The 15085-nt window shown below is 37.4% G+C and overlaps 1 protein-coding gene across 1 annotated transcript in view; it reads left to right on the plus strand.

Moving 5' to 3' along the window:
• Positions 1-14496, plus strand: part of ZNF438 (zinc finger protein 438) — an 18338-nt gene extending 3842 nt beyond the window's left edge. The window contains exons 2-4 of the mRNA XM_010297118.1: positions 5791-5895; positions 10292-12155; positions 13813-14496. Of these exons, the coding sequence (XP_010295420.1) occupies positions 5791-5895; positions 10292-12155; positions 13813-14425 (2582 nt within the window). The 3' untranslated portion in view covers positions 14426-14496. The remainder of the gene's footprint in view (positions 1-5790; positions 5896-10291; positions 12156-13812) is intronic.
• The last annotated feature ends 589 nt before the right edge of the window (positions 14497-15085 follow it).

Genomic DNA, 15085 nt, shown 5'->3' on the forward strand with positions numbered 1-15085 from the left:
TTCAGCAGCAAGTGCTAACTTGGTATGTTCTGAAAACTGATGTCTTCCTACCCAGGACCATAGTATTTCCAAAGATGTTTCAGTTTTCTTATGCTATACAGGGGTATATACAGGGGTGTCTCTGTCTTTGAATAAATGTACATATCTATTTGAAATACTGTGGAGATCCTCTAATCTTTATTTCTGTTTTAATCCTTATTGGAATTGACTACAGGTGGCAATGTTTTGCATATCTCAGCCAGACCTTTAGAGTCTTTTTCTGAAGCAATTTGGGTCATGAAAAGGAGGGGACAGCAAGAGCAAAGAAAAACCCTGGATAGAGATTCCACATTCAAAAGTTAGATCACTTAAGTAATTTTCAAAAGAAATGAGCTATTTACAGAATCCCTCAGAAAAGAGTCTCAAACTATCATTTAAGTTTAACAATGTGTTCTGGCCCTTTCTTTGGGGAATGATAAATCCTGTGTGTAGTTCATATTGGAAGACTCAAAATAGGCCAGGCCAGGACTGACAGTGTTCTGATCCTCTGCTCATCTCTAATGAAGGAGCACTTTCCGAGGTTTGTTCTACAGAAGTCACCATATAGTTGCTTTTAATACCTCAAGTAAAATATATATGCTCTATTGAGCCAAAGTGGCAAATTAATTCTTTGTTTTCTTTTGCCTACAGGCTCTCTTCAGAAAAAAAATGCTCTGATTTTCACAAAAAAAGTGATCCTCTGTAAAAGGAATAACAATTTTGCTCTTCTGTTGTGCGCTCTGTTTGCACATCAGTACTTGCAAAAAAAATACATTTTGGGAGTAAGAGGCATAATTCCCTTACTGCAATCAGATATGTGTATTTTCTGTCCCATGGAGGAAAGGGAGGAAGGGTGAACTCTCAGTAAGATGAAGATAGATTCTATTCTCAGCTTATTTGAAAGAGGAGCAAGAGTCTAGTCAGAAAATATTTAATGGTTTATTCGTAAAATGGTCCTACTTGACCTTTTTGTGCTGCGTAGTTTCTGAAGAATTCTGCCTTCGTTTTTGTAGCAGACCTGGTCATTATTGTTTTCTGCACTTAAGGAAAAAATAAGTCTTTTAATTACCACTTACATTAGTCATATCAAGATTTTGCCCAGGTTTATGTGATCTTGATAGTACTTTTAAAAAGGACTTTACCTTGACATTGACTTTACAGTGAATTAATTACTGTTTAGGTCCATATCTTTCTTGAAGCTCAGTAAAAGAAATTTCAACTGGCAGTTCTCCCAGAAAATAATTTTTAACAGTCCGATTACAACCTTTTCTTTTGAATCTTGGGTTTATCCCCATGTTCTGATATAGCTCCTTCATATTTGTAATGCCGTTGAAGGTTTATGAATTACAAGTTTGACCAGTACTTCCATCACCTCCAGCTATTTTCTGAACAATTAGTCCCCCAAGTGGCTGCGTCACTGAAGCCTTGCTTCACAAATCTCCAGGGATGGTATCTGTGGAGCAGAATGACTGGGCAAAACCGACATGACAAACCACTGGATTTGCAGTGATACCAAAATAATGTCCATTCAGCTCAGTTGAGTCCTGTCAGAGCAGCATGTTTTCTAGATAACGCCCACTTGAAGTTTTGACATGATTGGTTGCTGAAACTAGTAGAGGCATATAGAAGCTGAAACAGAGTCTTTGATGATGTATCTAACAGTCTCCCTCAGACAAGTTCCATTCTTAAACAGAAAAGAACCAGTGTTTTCATCTTTAATAGTGATTTGTGTAGTTGCAGAGGCCATAGATTTATCTCCATAAACCTTATTCCTAAGTTCTCTTATTGCCATAGTGAGAAAAATCTGAGTGTGATTTCTTCAGCTGTAAAGTTGTAAGAAGTTATTAATAATTACAGATGCTTTATGTCTAGCTCTCTTTATGTCAGTTTTCATTTCTTGATATGAAAATACTTTGATCTGCTTAAAACCTATTAATTATGTTAACCTTAATATGAAATGAGTAGCTTATAACTTGAAAGACTGTGCCTTCAAAAAAATGGAACCCTTTTAAAGTTCACAAATACTACATGAGAGGTGTTAAGAGAACATGTGGATCTGCTAAAAAATGTATTTTAAATTCGTTGCAAAAGGATGTTTAAAATTCTCTTATGTATATATGTTACGACTTTTAGGAAAGGCTTACAAGACTTTCTTCCTTTATACAGTAGCACATAAATGGCTTTTTTTACAGGAGGTTGTGTTAAGCCTTGCATTGCCCACATTTTATAGAAGAAGTTGCTTTTGAATATTGATTTACCCACATGTGGCTAATACGTTTGATATTGCAACTCAAAAATGTTACCTCAAAGCTGTTGGCCGCTTGTTCTTCCCTACAAAACAGGATTTTATACATATTCTAAAGGTTACATGCGGTGGGACAATACAGAGATACGTGAAATCTGAATCTGAGAAATTCAAAATGATGTCTTTGATTATTATTGCTGATAATATAGTATCTGGATGTATTGATTTCTTGATGTGTTAACTTTTGTTTAACGAATCTTCTTTTGCATGGGTATTGTTTTATGTTACACTTTCTCTGAGGACAAAAAATACTGGAGCCAAGATGCTGGCAAGATTGATTGGTCTAGTCCAACTCCCCTGCAGTGAGCAGGGACATCTTCAACTAGATCAGGTTGCTCAGAGCCCCGTCCAACCTGACCTGGAAAGTTTCCTGGGATGGGGCATCTCCCACCTCTCTGGGCAACCTGTGCCAGGGTTTCACCACCCTCATTGTCAAAAATTTCTTCCTTAGATCTAGTCTGAATCTACCCTCTTCCAGTTTAAAACCGTTACCTCTTGTCCTGTCACTACAGGCCCTGCTAAAAAGTCTGTCCCCATCTTTCTTATCAGCCCCCTTTAAGTACTGGAAGGCTGCAAGAAGGTGTCCCCAGAGCCTTCTCTTCTCCAGGCTGAACAAGCCCACCCCTCTCAGCCTGTCCTAACAGGAGAGGTGTTCCATCCCTCTGATCATTTTGGTGGCCCTCCTCTGGACCTGATCCAACAGGTCCATGTCTTCCCTGTGCTGAGGGCTCCAGAGCTGGATGCATGACTCCAGGTGGGGTCTTCCCAGAGCACAGTAGAGGGGCAGAATCACCTCCCTCTGCCTGCTGGCCATGCTGCTTTGGATGCAGCCCAGGTTACAGTCAGCCTTCTGGGCTGCGAGCGCGCATTGCCGGCTCACGTCCAGCTTCTCCTCCCCCAGTTCCCCCAAGTCCTTCTCAGCAGGGCTGGTCTCAATCCCTTCATCTCCCAGCCTGTGTTGATATCAGGGATGCCTTGTACTTGTCCTTGTTGGACCTCATAAGGTTCATGTGGGCTCATTCCTCAAGCTTGTCCAGGTCCCTCTGGATGGCATCCTGTGCCTTAGGCATGTCAGCAGCACCACTCAGCTTGGTGTTGTCTGCAAACTTGCTGAGGATCCCCTTGATCCCACTACGTCATTGATGAGGGTATTAAACCGTACTGGTCCCAGTACGGACCCCTGAGGGACATCACTGAGCTCCATCTGGACATTGAGCTGTTGACCACTACTCTCTGGATGTGACCATCCACCCAAATTCCTTATCTACTGAATAGTCCACCTGTCAAATCTGTATCTCTCCAATTTAGAGAGAAGGATGTTGTGGGGGACCATCCTTACAGAAGTCCAGATAGTATGATAATGAAGCAACTCCTATGTGCTTTTGAACAACAGAGGAAAACAATTCTGGAAGTTGAGAAAGTGGAGTTACCAAACAGTAGAGTATTAATTTTTTTCTCCATCCTTTTTTTTTTTGCATAAGTTACTAATTTTGTGAAAAGTAGATCTGTATAAACTTTGGCATATATCAATATATGCCTGATAGTGCAATAAGGGCGTTTCGAGGAAAAAAAAGACTGAATTAGACAGGAGACTGAAGAACTTCCCTAAATATGTACTATGTATCCATGATCTTGGATTACTGTATGAGTTGTCTCTCCAACATGACCGTTTATGCCAAAAATAGTTTTAGCTTATTCCCACAGTGAAAAACGTCGTTAGAAATTTTAAGGTTTGACGTCTGTTTTCATGGAGTCCAGTTAATGGCAAGAAAACATTTTTATTGTGTAATTTTGTTGTTCTAATGCTGTCTTCTGCTAAGAAGAGTTTTGGAGACAACTTAATGAATCCAGGAAGTATCCCACTGTCACAGAATTTCTTGAAATGCACTATAATACTAATCCCTTAGGATAATAAATTTGCACAGACTTTAAAGCAAAGAAGACCTTTCTAAAGGATAAAATGCTTAGTGTACAACTAGCAAATCACATTGATGCTCAAATCAGAATTTATTATATATAGCTTTAAAGAGGCCAAATATTCCCTTTTAGGATTTTAACAAACTATGTTGAACTTTTTCCTTCTGTGGTATACTGGAACACATATTCTAAGTGTATTTGTACATTCCGTATGTTAGTGTTTGAATGAATGATGCGGTGAGATTTTTCTGATCTTACATTAGAATACTTTGTTAATATTATTTATTTTTCTAATCTATTTTAAATTGCACGAAAGGACTCCTGTGTAGACATAATTATATTACTCTTTAAAAAATCAAGTACTAAAAAGGTAAGAAATCTGAGATATGAGGTTATCCCTGTGGTTTAAATGCTTCTCCTTTCCAAATCACATGTAATAGTAATGTTCATTGCCCATCTTAAGTCTGCGTTTAATTCCTGTATCCCACCCTGACTCTTTGGCCTAGACACTTTCCAAGTCTTATCCTTTTCTTGCTTGCCTTGTATACATCTTAGTTTCTCTTCCACACTGTCAGCTCAGCAGTTAAGAAATAAGGAGAGGCCATATCCTTGTTCCAACTTGGGTGTTTGTGTCTAAAGCTATATAGTTTTAGGAAAAATCCAGCCCCGACCTGAAGCAAAAGCACATTCAATAGAATGTAATCTTTGGAAGAATTAGCTGCTTCAAGTATCTATTGAACACATGCCAAGAGCTTACAACTTCACCAAATTTGGGCAGCTTTTCACAGACAAAAGAGACATCGCTGTGTCAGATACCAAGGTCTTCATCTAATGCACAGATGTGTTGCTAGTGTCATCTTTTTTTTTTTCTTTAAATGCAGACATACCTGGGGATGGCTGGCCTTTTCTGTTGAAATTAATGTTAGAAAATTATCTGAGGCAAATACCCAGAATGGAACGTTCTACCCAAATAGTTATTATTAGGCAAAGATAGAAACAAATGCAAATTAATTGTTACAGTGTATAGCATTGGGCACTCCTGATTTCTAGGCTTTATTACCAACCTTACTTCTTGTAGGTGTGCAGCCTAGTTTTGAACATAGAAGGCCAAATTCTATTTTCTAGAATATCTGCAGTTCCGCTGATTTACATGGGATTACAGAAAGCGTTAATCGGCATAGGATTTAGCCCCTGTACTTAAAAGCCTCGCTAAAGCTACTGAACCCTCATTTTTCTGAACTTTTTGTTCTGGTGCTGTTGACTGTCTGCCATGACACTGAAGCTAAAAGCATCCCATCTGTTTACCACATTAACCAGCTTTACTCAGTTATTAAGCTATCACCTTGCATTTGGTGTGTGATATGTTAGATTTTAAAACATTTTTTAAGGAGAGAAAAATGGAGAGCAAGAAGCAGTAGCTTTCTTAATACATTAAGTTAATGTTTTATATTGTTTTATGTTGTCTTTTTCTGGTTTTTGTTGGTTTTGGGGGTGGTTTGGGGTTTTTTTTGTCCTGGATCTATTTATAACTGACTGAAGCACTTTTGCAGGTGGTGTTTTTTTGCATGCTAATCCTGCAGAGAAACATTGTGTCCAACAAAGTATGCTGGGTCAGCAAAAACAAGAAACTTGTGCTGGAAAGACGGTATCCACAGGTATTTAGTGTTTATGGAGATTTGGCAATATGGATGATTAACTATCGTTGACAGAAATAGATCTAGGATTGTCTGTTAGAAAGTTGTACATTTTTTTTCTTTCCCATAGAACAGATATTCTTCCTTTCAAAGTCAGCAAAAGACTCAGCAATGTAAATATGCATTTAATAAAATATTTCATTAATCTTTTTCATCTGTATTCTGCCTTTCCCTTCAAAACAAGACAATCCTTTTTTTGTGTTATGTGCTGTCACTCGTCCAGTCATACACAAATTAAATACATACCTACACAACTGAGGTGGTCTTAGAAGAATTGTTAAAAAAATTAACACTATTACACAGTGGTTTCTGGCATTTTGGTGGTTTATTTTAATGTTCAAAATAGACCAAATTAGTGGGGAAAACAAAATTTCTTCTGATGCTTTCTACAGTGTCTGAGTTCAGTAACGTTGCATGCTTTACATAGAGAACAAACTGAAGGAGGTACAAAAAGAAGGCAGAACAGACTGGAGCACACCAGACTTGAATGACTTGGGAAGGAAAGGGAACCAAAGGGAACCATGAATGAACAGCAGCCCTGTGGAAGATTTCATTCTTCCAGACGACTCTTCCCAGCGTGGCTGTATCAGAGACTTTGATGCATCATTGATTTTTTTTTTTAATTGGTGTATCACTGTCCAGTCCTATACAATTTTAAAGTTATTTGGAAGGGGTGAAAGCTTATGACATCCTGCAAGTTTGAGTGATTTGGTACTTGCAGGTACTAGCGTTGTAACCATTAATCTTTTAACGGAGACTTTTAAAGTAAATGGATTGAATTGTGTTTAATTTAACCTTGTACTTAATTATTTAAAACTGTCTACCTGTTGCCCCAGCTGCATGTCTATTTGAAAGACTGAAAACACAGCAGTTAACTTCATGTCATTGGGATATTAAACTGTTTTCATTCATTTCCATTAATCTTAATGAACATTTTAGAGAAAGTATTAAAATTATTGTCTTCCAGTGAAGGACCTGTAGGCTGACTTGTAGAAAGAATGTTGTCTAAAACCAAGGGCCATCCTCAAAAATGCCATTGCAGAGCCACCCTTGACTGAAAATTCCCCTTCTTAGATGCAAGACTTCATGGGTTTGCATAAATGAAGGCTTATCCTCAGGTCACAACTGAAAAGTTAAAATGAGTCCTTTGAATCAGAGACAGAGATAGTTTGGAAGATGGTGTGGAATCCGGAAAGATACATATTAAGTTTCCAAGTGGCCTTCTGGTACAGCAGCAGCCAGACCATATTCCAGTCCTTCAGTGTCAGGATGGCAAATACATGAATTACTGTAGCGATCACTGTATGCAACGGAAATTGTTGAAACTTTTCGCCAAATATAAATGGAAAAAATAGTTTTGGTCACTAATGATATGTGGACACTCTGGATGGGGTCAGTAGGACCTCCAGTCTGTGAATTAACTGATTGCTTTTTCCTGATCCAAGGAAAGTCTTCCACAAGTTCTTCCAATTAGCTTTCCCAGTCCACAAGCAAAATCTTAACTGGATCTGAAGGATCATCAGACAGCTAGTCTGCATCTAGCCCACTTCTGTATTTAGACACTGGCTAATCTTCTTAACTACAGCAGCTGTGTTGCATGAGAGGGAAATACAGGGCTGAGTACCCTTTGCTTACCAGAGGCACTGCAATGAATAATTTTGCACGAAACTGTCTAATGTAAACTTGGCAAAAAAAAAAAAAAAAATGTTGTACAGAAGGGTGATACTAAACATGGGGTGACTGGAAGACATATTTATGATAAAATTACACTAGTTGGGAAAAGAGCATTTGTATAAAAATTCCTTCTCAAACAATTAAGATCAATGCTTAGCATTGCATTAACTACATAAGAAGAATGTTGATCTAAATGGACATTGTTTTAAAGAGCATTTTGTGGTTGTTAGTCATGAAGGTCTTGGCTTCTAGAATGGTACTTTCTTGTACTGAGGAAATATGTAGAGAGACTTTATTTAAATAAAAGTGATTTTACTGCCTAAATTTGCAATAGGCAAGTCTATGTATTTGATAAGCATATGCTTATTTTTAAAGCTAGTGTAATGCACTATTTCTACAAATATTTCCTCCTAACCTCATATTCACCATTCTTTTGTGATGCTTTCGCTTCCATTTTTGCAATTCTATAGCGGTGGCATGTCCGCAGAAAAACTTCTGTCTGTTCTTGAACTCAAATCATTTGCTACCGTTGGTTGGAGAGCAGGTGCCCTATAACTTGGAGTGTAAAGTAGCACAGGTAGCAGTCTGCTGAAGTGCTGGCTTTTCTAAAAAGTCTATGCAAATCAATGAGCAAGATTTTTGAAATAAAAAGGGAGAGGTGCAAGTCAAACTTGAAGAGAGAATGGAAGCTGCTTCGTGTTGAGTATCGTGGCAAGCTCAGTAACTGATGATTTGTAAAAAGTCTTCAATGTCAGTATATGGGAAGCATGATGTAGAAAATAAGAGCAGATTCTGTTCCCTAAAAGAAAAATACACTTATTTTGTCATCTACTGTATTTAAGCTGTACAATTTGACCTGTAACTAGCATTGAAGTTCAGGACTAGTGCACAAACTTTGTAGGCCTGGACTTAAACCTATGTATAGGGATCTCTGTATTTTGGGGCAGGATTTCCATATGTATGGTAATCCACTCTGCACAGAATATGCAGAAGTTCTGGATGTCTCTACAGACATTGAGCAGAAAGAAAGTTGTTGTGGTGCCCAGTAGTTTCATTTAATTGGGGGATCAAGAAGGTGCATAATAGACTTGGAGTTTTATGCAGTAAAAGGATCAACGTTTTATGCCCAGCAGTTACTCTACGAACCTGCTGTAGGTCAAAGAGTTTTGAGAAGCATCACACCTACTGTGTATGAACTGTGCAGTTCATATATGGTCGCTCAGTGAATCTAGCATGTCCTGAAGGCAGTAGATTTACTGCACATGTGTGTAGTCATGGTATGCATATGTATCTGTCCAGGTGTTCTGGTCATCAAATGTGATAGCTCTGTAACTTACAGTGCATGTTGCAAAGTGTGTAATGTCTGAAAAGAACATCCAGGATTAAGAACTAGAGTTTCCAGTGGTTGTAGTAATTCACAGTTACCTCTTTAAGTCCATAAATTCATTTGTAATACAAGGCTTTAAAATGATAAGGAGTGGAAACTTCTGCATGGAATTACCTCATTGCCATATTTCAAGGTCCTGGCATTTTTTTTTACATATTCTATTAAAATGTGATTCCTCTCTAAAAATGAATTTTTCTTACATTGTTGCCTTCCCAAATTGTGTTTCATCTTGGGATTTTTGTAGTTGAATTTTCAGTGATTAAGATTGTTGGGATTCCCCTCCCTCCCCCCGCCCCCCCCAGTAAACCTATCCCAGTTTTTGAGAACTGGAAGCACCAGTAGTTGAATTTGAGAATGGATAATAGGCCGTTTACATGAAACGATAGTGGTACAATTAACTATATGTCAAATTCTTTTTTATGGAGTGTCAGAAAGGTCAGCATATATCTCTGCTGCTCATTGCAGATTATATCTTACACGTTTTACCTTTTTCCTTTTGTTTGTTTTACTTAATTATCATCACATTCTTCTTTACTAAAAATGTTTGTGACATTTACCAAAGATAGAAGCAGGAAGAAACTGTGCTATAACCTTGATAAATTACATCTTTGAAAAAAATATTTGAATAACTTACTACAGTAGTCCTATTGTGCATTAAAGGCACACAAGCACTGTGTGTGATTGGGTATTTGACAACGGTACATATTCACTCAAGTCCTCTGGTTTTATTACACATTATTTGCATGTTTTATAGCAGTGATTTTTTTAAAGACTTAATCAGGTAAGCTTTGATCGGTATCTGATAAAACCCACAAATTCTAAATGTACAGAAACTCTTCAGGGTAGCATGTCTCTGGTTGAGAGATATGAACAGAGCAGGTGCTCAGAAAAGTTCTGCATCCTGGAGTTTAAATCCTGTCCTTGTTAGTTCTTCCAGGTGAATATTGCCAGCATGCTAGTGCAGCTTTTCCAGGGCAGAAGAGGCGATAAGTGTGTTTGTTCTGAAATGCCATGTGGTTTCTAACCTAGAATGAAACATCCGTTTAAGATTAGATTAAGAGGAGGGTTTTTTTGCATATCTATATTCAAGCACATTGCTTCAGGGGATATTTCTGTTTTGTCCATGAAACTTTTGCAATTCTAAACTTAATTTAGTGGTCATTTAAATACCTATATATTTAATAAGTTTGCGTGTAATAGTATCCTTTGTAAGCAGTTTTATTCAATATAGTAGTTTTTTTAAAAGAAAAACTATATATTACATTACATTATATCTTTGTTATGTTATTATTACAGATAAACACAAATCCCCTTCGGATGTAATACAAAGTTTTCAGAAGAAAAGTCAGTTTAGGACCATTGCTCCAAAAATGGTACCAAAAATTCTAACATCTGGAGTGGTTTCTTCTCTTCAGTCATCTTTGCCTGAGCAAAATACACCGATTTCAGCTGCAGGTTCTAAACCACTGGTTGTACCAACTCAAAACTATGCTGTCATGCAGGTGGCTGGTCATGAAGGGACATTTTCTCTCTTGGCCGTGCCGTATGTTGCCCCTGCCCTAACGCAGCAAGTCCAACAGTCAAATGTGTCCCCTTCTGAAAACCTAAAGCTGCCTATCCCTAGGTACCAATCTGTAAGAAATAAATTGCTGAGTGACACAAAAATGGCACAAATCTCAGTTTTGGGTGCACATAACAAGATTCCTACCAAAGCATTGATCTCATCACAGAATTCCCCCATGACTACTTTAACTGAAGACTATCCTGAAACTCATTCTAGTTCAGATTCAACTGAGCAAGTGATGCTAACAGACCGTGACTCAGCTGAAATTACAGTGGCCACATTAGTAAATAAAAGCGATTGTGTGGAATCTGGATCTCCTTTAGCGAACAAAACTGAAATTGCTAATGGTAATGTTTCTAGACCATCTGTAGTTAAAGACACTTTATCCAAGCCAGCAAGTACAATTAATCCCATGAAACAAAGTCTACGGTCTGTGAAGACAGCATCTGAAACCACAAGAGAGTCATTCATAACATCTGAGAAACTAAAGGAAAAACCCACAAATTCTGCAAATTCTGTTGCTGTCTTACCACCAGCAGTTTTTGGCAGTACAGTACAGATGACTCCATCAGCACCAAAAGGAAAACTTCCTATTTTGCCTTACTCAAGGATGAAAAATTCAGTGTTCTGTAAATCGAAGCAGAATACTAATGTTACAGATGTGTCTGGTCCTCCACTAAGATCTGAATGTGAAAAGATACCAGCTTTGTCAAAAACCTTTCATGTTCCTACTAAAGCATCTGATAAGCGATTAGCTGTATCATTTACACAAGTCCCTAAACAAACCATTCGAGAAAATACCTTCTCCACTTCCAACAAAGTGGATGTCGATAGTCTTAAAAAATTGAGTGGTGCAGCCTCTAAAAGAAGAGGCAGGAAAAGAAGAGCCCCAGATGATTTATTGGCTTTTCAGACCAAGCGAAGGAAATGCATCATTAATAAGCTTAGAGAAGGAAGAGAGAGGGCGAAAGTTGATCTTCAGCAACCTGAAGACAAAAAAGCAGAGACAGTGAAAAAATACCGTAATATTAGACCAAAACCAGTGGTAGTTGTGCAGGCTTTTGCCCCACTGACTTCTACAGCAATAGTCGAGAGACCATCTCCTGACCGTTTAGACCAGGATATATTTTTAAATAGTTCACTTCCAAACAAATACTTAAGTTACAAGCATAGTGACGCTACATCAGCTAAATCAAGTGATTTAAGTAGAAATGCATGTTCAACTGTACCTAAGCCGATGCATAAATGTCATGTTTGTAACCATATCTTCCAGTTTAAACACCATCTTCAGGACCATATGAACACACATACAAACAAACGGCCTTACAGCTGTCGAATTTGCCGGAAAGCATATATTCACTCTGGAAGCCTGAGCACGCATATGAAACTTCATCACAACGAAGGCAAACCCAAAAAACTTGTGTGTTGTGAATTCTGTGCTAAAGTTTTTGGCCACGCAAAAGTGTATTTTGGTCACCTAAGAGAAGTGCACAGGGTTGTTATCAGCACAGAGCCCTCTACTAGCGAGCAACAGCTGCAAGATGCTTTAAAGAAGAGAGACACAAATATAAAAGATGCAGAAGAAGCAACAGAGAGGTGAGTGTTTTCACTAATTAAATGCTAATGAAAATGGGAGTTCAGGTTGTCAGTGGAAGTTCATAAACATCACCATTATGAAAATTGTTGCATTTTCCTCATCTTGTTTTCCCCTGAAGTGAGATTCTGAATGATTTAAATATTTTATTAAGGGATATAGTCGATCCATTAGACCACCCCGCTATATTTTAGCTGATTTATTGAATATATATTATTACTGACACTTGAATATCCAAAATTTGCACATATTTTAGTAATACCCAATATACTGCCAGTGGAGCTATTTTGATCAGTTGATTTCTCATCGCTAACACTTTTTCTGTTAATCTGCACTGTCTTCTGTGTTCTACCCATTTTTGGTTTTCCCAAGAAGGTAAGTGAACCAACTGCAATAAGTGCAAAGCAATTCATATTTCACTATTAGTTTATAGTTTGTTTACCCTATTAAATATCATTATCCCATTTCCTTCTCTGGAGTGCTGTGAGCTAATCCATCTTGTTTGTTGATTAGTGCTGCTCTCGCGATCACTTAGCCAAGTAGAAAAGTTAACATTTACCATATTAAGATGGATAGAACATTCTTTTATTTCTGCATTATAATTTTGAGGTGAAATTTCTTGACACGGTATAAATGTTGGCTTTTTTGTTTGTGCCACTGTGCATTTACTTTCATTGAAGTACACTTTTAGATAGCTCAGGGCTTTAACCTGACACCTCACTACAACACTGATGTTCAATTTTATACATTTTGTTTTGCCCCACTCTCTGGGGCATCAGTTAGAAATTTTTAAAGTATTGAACCTAAGAAACACCAGCACTTTTCGTTCAGCCTTACTAGCCTTCGTACAATGAATCATTTAGTTTATCTATTTTGTCGAGCGGTATGTCTAATGTGTATAAATACACAGTATTACGTGGTCCTTTTCATAGGCGTAGTGAGAAGGTTTCTGTGGAAGTCATCTTTTGATTGGGTTAACTTAAACCAGGGACTTGCTAGCTCTGTGTCTGTTTCCTTTATCCTGCAGAGCTGTCCTAAGGCACTGAGAGGGGCTGTCCAATTGTAAATTAGGTATTTAAACATTTTTCAACTGTGTTATGGGGAGAAAAAAGAAACTTTGAAGTTTCATTGTTTCCATCTTGGCGTGGGAGGTGGGACATGTGGTTTTGCCTTAAACTGACCTTAGATCACTCAGTGTTCTAGCAACTAACTGACAACTAACTAATTAATAAGTTGGTTTCCCTTAATAGTACACTACACGTCGTGTTCATTTTCACTTTTCTAGTACAGACCTAGAAGAATTTGGATTGACCTCACTAAATCAGGAACTTAAAAAAAGTTATTAACCTTTTATTAAAAGGTTAGTGTTGTTAAAAGATTATTTCTACCAAGGGTAATTTTGGAGGTAATTCTTAAACTCAGCAGTGTTGAATAACATTTGGTTTCAGTTGTTTCCTAACCAGCCTTATTATTATTTTATTTGTCTTTTTTTCTGTTCCAAGTAAATTAGATACTGTAGCAACAGTGCCCGCTTTTAATTAAAAGACTGTTTCATGAATGTCACCTTCTTCTTGGAATTTTATAAGGACAGAAATTGCCATCTCTATTCTGTGCATGGCTAATACTGACATAGTTTGTATTTCCTTTTTTTTTTAACAGGGGAAATAAGTGCAATTTTGAGGACCTATTCCATAACCCAGGAGAAGTGAAACTACAGATCAAATGTGGTCGATGCCAGTTTATTGCACAGTCTTTTGGTGAAATGAAGTTTCACTTACTGTGCTCTCATGGAGAAGAGATCCAGGGAAGAGTAAAGGAAGGGGTTTTGCAAGGAAATAGAGGAGCTAAGGGAGAACTGATCAAACATGCAACCCACTTCTGGAAACAGCGCAATGAGAGAAGACATTTGTCAAAATGCAATGCCCATGAAGAAGGTTTTTATACTTTTCCGAAACTGAAGAGACAGATATACTTTCACCATCAAAATAATGTCGATTTGTTATCTAAAAGTGAACTGACTCAGTCAGGAAGCAGTGAAGCAGCCAAGGAGATGCAAAATGTAGGTTTGGGTACACCAAGCAAAAAACCAGAAATTTGGTCTAAAACTGGCTATAACTGCATTTTATGCAAACAGTTATTTGGAAGAAAAGAGGATCTTTGTAATCACTGGCGGAGTCATCATAACTGTGAAGACCCTTCCACTTTATGGACAATTTTTAGTTTGTTATCCAAACAAGGAATTATTGAACTTTCTCATAATGGTGAATATTGAACCTCAATTCTACAATGCCACAAAAAACATCAGCTACCTTACCAAATTGTTTATGGGGTTTTGCTAAACTAACTCAAGAGATGTATCACTTCAGAGCTTTGTTTTGTGGATTTGTTGGGTTTTTTTAAAGTTATGCTAACCTTTGTTTTGTTAAATAGAAAATGTATTTATCCAGTATCATTCCAGATGGGTACATGCAAACTGATTATGAAACAATGTACTTGAAATTCATGCTTAAGGAACTTAACAACAGCAAATACTCAATACTAATGATTAATATCAAGGAAAAAGTTAAATTATACTATACTATAAACCAGTTTATATGAAGTAATCTTAATCTTGAATGAAATAACAAACCATACTGAAACTGTAATTTCAGTCCCAAATGTGCTTCCAGATTTTAGGGTAAATATGTATTTCCAGGCAGTTCTCTGAATCATTTGAATGTGCATACGTGCAGCTGGCATTCAGGAGCTTTATAATTTGTAATTTAAGAGCTTTTAATTCTTGTTTTCTTGATTTCAGTGTCTTCAACCATGTTAATTGCTTGCAGATTTGTTATTGGCAGGTCTTTTAGATGTTACATTCTGTCCTGGTAACAGCAAGGATCTTTGGATTTTTAAAGTGAAAAATCTACGTTCATTTTTTTGTCTGTAGCTC

This window comes from Phaethon lepturus, unplaced genomic scaffold (assembly GCF_000687285.1).
Source record: "Phaethon lepturus isolate BGI_N335 unplaced genomic scaffold, ASM68728v1 scaffold3801, whole genome shotgun sequence".
NCBI lineage: Eukaryota > Metazoa > Chordata > Aves > Phaethontiformes > Phaethontidae > Phaethon > Phaethon lepturus.